The sequence below is a fragment of the Solanum lycopersicum genome, chromosome 2 (assembly GCF_036512215.1).
Source record: "Solanum lycopersicum chromosome 2, SLM_r2.1".
Lineage (NCBI taxonomy): Eukaryota > Viridiplantae > Streptophyta > Magnoliopsida > Solanales > Solanaceae > Solanum > Solanum lycopersicum.
Window position 1 is genome coordinate 53,556,008 of NC_090801.1, and position 5,560 is coordinate 53,561,567.

The window sequence follows — 5,560 nt, forward strand, 5'->3', positions numbered from 1 at the left end:
AGTGAAAAATATTGAAAAAAATGTATATATACTTAAGAGCCAAAAGGTTGAAATATAATGTTGACTGGTGTGATTGAGTGAAATGTAATGAGAAATTTGAGAATGTGGATTCGACATTTTTTTATCATCATAGTGATCTCAATCGTTTTCTGAAAATCATTTTCAAGTCTTCTTCGAAAAAATTGACTCGAAAAATAAAAGCATTGAACTGGCAAGCTATTTTAGAATGACGAGATACACAAATGATTTTTTTTGTATTGTATGTTCTGTCTTGAAAGACGTCTTCCCCTGTTTCTAACACACATCAACAGAGTAAATTAAAATTATTTTCAAGTCTTCTTCAAAAAGATTGATTCGACAAATAAAGTAAAGAATTGTCGAATTGTTTCAGAATGACAAGAACCTTATATGATTCTTTATGTGCTTATGTTTTGGTTAAAGAACGTCTTCTCCAGTCTGACACAGGTTAACAAAGTAAATTTCTCTTCATGTAGTTTAGTTTAGTTTTGATTTTAGTTTATTCTGTTAAATAAAATTTAATTAAATAAATAGAAATGGAAATTCATTCAAAATACTCAATAATAAAAAGAAATTTTTATGTCGCGTGATCGAAGACCTCGTTTAAAAAAAAATATGGCATTTGGGTAAAGCAGTCAAAAAGGATGAGCCCAACCACACATGGACCAAGCCTCACGGGCCAAGAATTTTAAAGCGCTAGGGTGGACTGACCCTTCATTTGGTAGGGCCTGAAAATGCTCAATCCAATCCAACCTTAGAAGGGTCCGAAGGCTGGGCGAGCTAGACCCTTTTTTCTTTTTTTTTTCTTTTCAAACTTATAATTCTATAACATCAAAAAAATGAGAGGATTTTCAAATCAAAATAATAGTGTTGTTTCAATAATACTACAAAACATCTAGTGTAATAAACGTCTATCTCTCATACCAGATATGTGAGCGAGATAAAAGAATGACAAGCAAGATGGGAAGGACGCGAAGTGCGAGTTTATATATATATATATATATATATATATAGTGTATCTAGAACAAATTAACCTAATTTGATTCCATATATTCCAACTCCCAAGATACATGTATCTGGACATACCAAAATTTGATAAGATTCATAATATTACAACATAACATGTATTTTTAAGTAATTAGACGATATACAATTGAGGTTATTGTATGTTACTTTTTAAATAAAAAGGTTTTATGTGCCGACCCCGATCCCGTCCCGGTCAAGTCTCAAGGGCCAAGGACTCATATGGATCGGGCTTATAAGTCGTAGTTTTAAATTAAACTCGAAAAATCTTATCCCAACCATACTTTAATAACAGATTGGATTGGACCGACCCCATGAGCTAGGTCGATTTTAATGATTCTGCATTTGAGATTGTTATGACTTCTTTTATATATATAATATTTTTTTCTTAAAATACATTTAATTGTTAATTAGAGATAATATATTTTTAAAATGTTAAAGTTAAATTTCAATAAAAACTAAAAAAAATTATAATTTAATTGAAATTATTCTTTCAAACTACTCTTTTGGCTTGTTATTTCATAAAGCAAAAATGGAACTATTAGCACACGCTTTTTTCACAATTTTTAAAGAGCTTAAAGAAATATTTTATTTATATAAACACAATATTTTCTTCTCCTTATGAGGTTTGCAAAGTTTATTTGTAAAGAATTTTTGTGCAAATTTTCGTTTCTTTCCATTTGTCATTCACACAAACAATCTCAATAATAAATGAAAAAAGGATTATATGATGAAAAATATACATAGAAAATTATCTGATTCAAAAGATCAATTACATTAAATGAATAAGGTTTCCTTTAAATTTTTCATAATAAACGTATAAGAAATGTACTCAATAGTCGATAAATTTAATTTCTTCGAATTATCAAATTTTGGTATATTTACTTCCTACATAGTATAAGTCGCATAATTAATCATTAATCATTTTAATTTTTATTATTGTATTTTTTTCATTCACGCATAAACATAAACATCAATTATAAATACTTTTACTATTACATAAATTTAATATACATATCACAATCTTGAGTATGATTATAACATATAGAATTTTATTATAGAAAATGTATTTGACAAATATATTAGCGCAAACGTTAGTCGATCTCTACTAATGTAAATTGTGATCATTATACATGATTTTGTGTTGTATTATCTCTTACATATATTGTGACATTGATAACTTATTATACCAAACGCATAAGTTAACATTATTTAATATATTGATTTATAACAATATACCATTGAGACTTTATCTGATATATCTTAAAATAATAATATTTATATATATATGATCTTGTAACAAGCATGAATCCATTTATGCATGCGTGAAGTATATAATTAAGTTCAGAATTTCTAAACATTTTCACATTTGTCATAACCATACCTGAAATCTTGATTCATTGTGTATACATATTTCTTAAAATGTTGTTAAATGGTAAATTTCTATTAATTAATCTACCATCTTTAATTGGCATTCATCGTTTATGAATCTTTATTTATCTAACAAGTACTTTTATTTTATATTTATAATTAGTTGATATCTTTATATATAATATTTGTTAAAACACTCCTAACCATCATAAATTTCGAGAGTTTGAATAATGCTATTAACAACTCCAAGTCATGAAATAAAATTTTATATTCGTAATGTGTATATAGAGTTGTTAAAATGGGCTTAGCCCAGCTCAACCTAACCTGTTTATTAGGGTAGAGTTGAAATATGATTTTTCAAGTCCATTTAAATAGGGACTTATAAGTTCAATTCATATACAATTTTGGCCCTTGAAGCTTGATCAGGGTTGGGCCGGTTAAATTTTATTATTCAAGGGTAACTTACAATAATCTCACTAATATATAATCGAATTACTTAAAAACACTATATGTTGCAATATTATGAATCTTACGGACTTAAATACTTCCAGATACATCTATTATTGAAAATATGGACTAAATTAGGTTAGTTTGTTCTAAATACACTTCATGTAAATAGATTTGTACATATCTAGGATACATAGACAAATTTCGCGCCGTCGCTTCCCTCCCATCTTGCTTGTCACTCTTTTATCTCGCTCGCGTATTCGGTATGAGTTACTCTAGATTTTTTACTAGTATTATTGAAACAACACCATTGTTTGTCATATTTGACTTGAAAATCTTCTCATTTTCTTGATGTTATAGAATTATAAGTTTGAAAAGAAAAACAATTAAAAAAAAATGAAAAAAGGGTTAACCCGCTCTAGCCCTTAACCCTTTTAGGATTGGGTTAGATTGAACATTTTCATGCCCTTCAACATAAAAGATCGGCTCGTCCTAGCCCCCCGCGAGGCTTGAGTCGAATGAGGCAAGACCGATCCTTTTTGACAACTCTACATGTATATATAATAATCACCAAATATTATATAACTATACAATTATTATTAGTTTATGTCCTATAATACTATCTACATTACTTTAGTGAAAAATTATATTTCAATATTTTATTACGAGATAATTGATCAATTAATATGATCAATATAATATATCCAGTAATTTATTCGTATAAAAATATCTCACACTAAAAGCAATGCAAATTCTAGTAAAAAGTCTTATCTTTTTTTATTTTCTATTCGATATTTAAAACTCATATTCAAATTCTCAATAAAATTTAATCACGATGCAATCAGATTTTCTAAAAAGCAAACGTCAATGATGACAAAATAAGAAAAATAATAACACTAACACAATAAAGATGTGCCTTTTTCATGAAGAAAAATATATCCAACAAAAGAATAGGATGAGTAGTTTGCATTTTTTATAGTAGTAAAAAATATAACAGTAGTAATAATAATTTTCTTGTCTAGCAAAAACAATAAACTCACATCAAAATAGCTTATGAATTTGCTTCTACAAACAAAAAAATCATTAAATCATTTCTACAAATTCCTCAAAATTGATCTTCCCATCTTTATTTCCATCAAATGCCAAAATCATCTTCCTGCAATTCTCCAGTTCTGCAGCTTCCTTAAATCCAAGTGCACACAAAACTTTCTGCAATTCCATTTCATCAATGAAACCATCTCTGTTCTCATCAAATACATCAAATACTTCCTGCATAATATTACTATTATCGTTATCGTCATCGTCTCCAAACAAGTCGCGAAAATTGTCCGAATCGAACCTCTCGTGATAAAGTTTATCACCATCTGGGTTACAAAAAATTCCCAATTTACCCATTATGGTTTCTACTTCATCTCTGTATAAACTTACATCAACTAACAAATAAGGCACATTATTATGGTGGGATGTTGTTGTTGCATTATGATTTCCTTTTTCTGATTTCGATTTTTGCGATTGGGATAAGAAATTCAAAAATTTTCTTCCCCAATCGAAAATTATGTACAACAAGAAGAAGCCAACTAAGCCATGGATAACGAGAGGAACAGGAACGGTACTAACGGGTAATTTTTTGATTGAAAAGCGATTGAGATAGTTAGAAGCTGACATTTTTGCCTAAATTTGAGAAAAAATGGAGAAGAGTTTCTAATTTCTCTCCTCCTCAAGGGTGATAGAGAAACAGAGCAAAGAAGATTGGGTTTTTTTTCTTCTCTCTTTTCTAGTGTTGTGTGTAGGGTGAAGAGGATTTATAGGAAATCAAATATATATATTTGTTATTTGTTTATATAGGTTATAATAACAACTAAATAAAAAGTGTAATATATCTCAATGTTATAAACATAACTGGAATCCTTTTAGAATATAATTAGGAATTCTACTTGAAAAAAAAAAAAGTTATATTTTTTATAAATAAAAAATTTTCCTTAAGAAAATATTTATCAAATCTTCTCTATTCTCCCTACTTTATTTTTCTTTTAAATTTATATAATTTCTTAACGATAATAAAAAATAATATTTTACTCTCAAAATTATACTATATACTAGATAGAAAAGGCTTGGACAAGTTCGGGCCAATATGTATTTTTTTTAATTTTAATTTTATTATTAATTATTTTTATAATATTTTAAACGTATTTTTTAAGTAACTTATGTGGCATGTATGATATTTTGACACTTCTAAAATAATTAAATTATCCTTGAACTTAAATTTTATTTTAGGGAAGTACACACGTCAACTAATTATTTCCTCCAATATATTAATAGTGGATTGATAGTTCTAATTTGAAAATAGTCACAATAAATTTTAAAAAATGAAATTATCTTCAAAGTTAAATTTTATTTTTGAAAAGTAGACATGTCGATAGAGATATGTGTGCTTATCTCTTATAATTTAGTAGTGAATATGAATGCAAAAAATGAACCTTTTTTTTTTCTTTTTGAAAGTGAAGTGGAAGCACTCCGCAATCAGTTGTGTATTGTTATGGGTCAGTGGTACAGTGATTGAACTATTTCACTCTTAATTAAAGATTTCATATTTGAATTTGTGTATAAATCATGTTAAGAGCGTTATTCACGAATAAGTCCTATAACATACTATTCAAATTAAATCTAGACTTTAATATAAATTTCAATCATAAAAAAAGAA

The 5,560-nt window shown here is 27.4% G+C and overlaps 1 protein-coding gene across 1 annotated transcript; it reads right to left on the reverse strand.

Moving 5' to 3' along the window:
- Positions 1 to 3,942: 3,942 nt before the first annotated feature.
- On the reverse strand, positions 3,943 to 4,524 carry LOC101244253 (probable calcium-binding protein CML45). The gene has a single exon (XM_004233319.5). The coding sequence runs from the start codon at positions 4,522 to 4,524 to the stop codon at positions 3,943 to 3,945; it is 582 nt and encodes a 193-aa protein (XP_004233367.1).
- Between the last annotated feature and the right edge of the window lie 1,036 nt (positions 4,525 to 5,560).

What these genes read in the sequence shown, in the direction of transcription:
- LOC101244253 (XM_004233319.5), bottom strand. Translation starts at nt 4,524, where the DNA reads ATGTCAGCTTCTAACTATCTCAATCGCTTTTCAATCAAAAAATTACCC.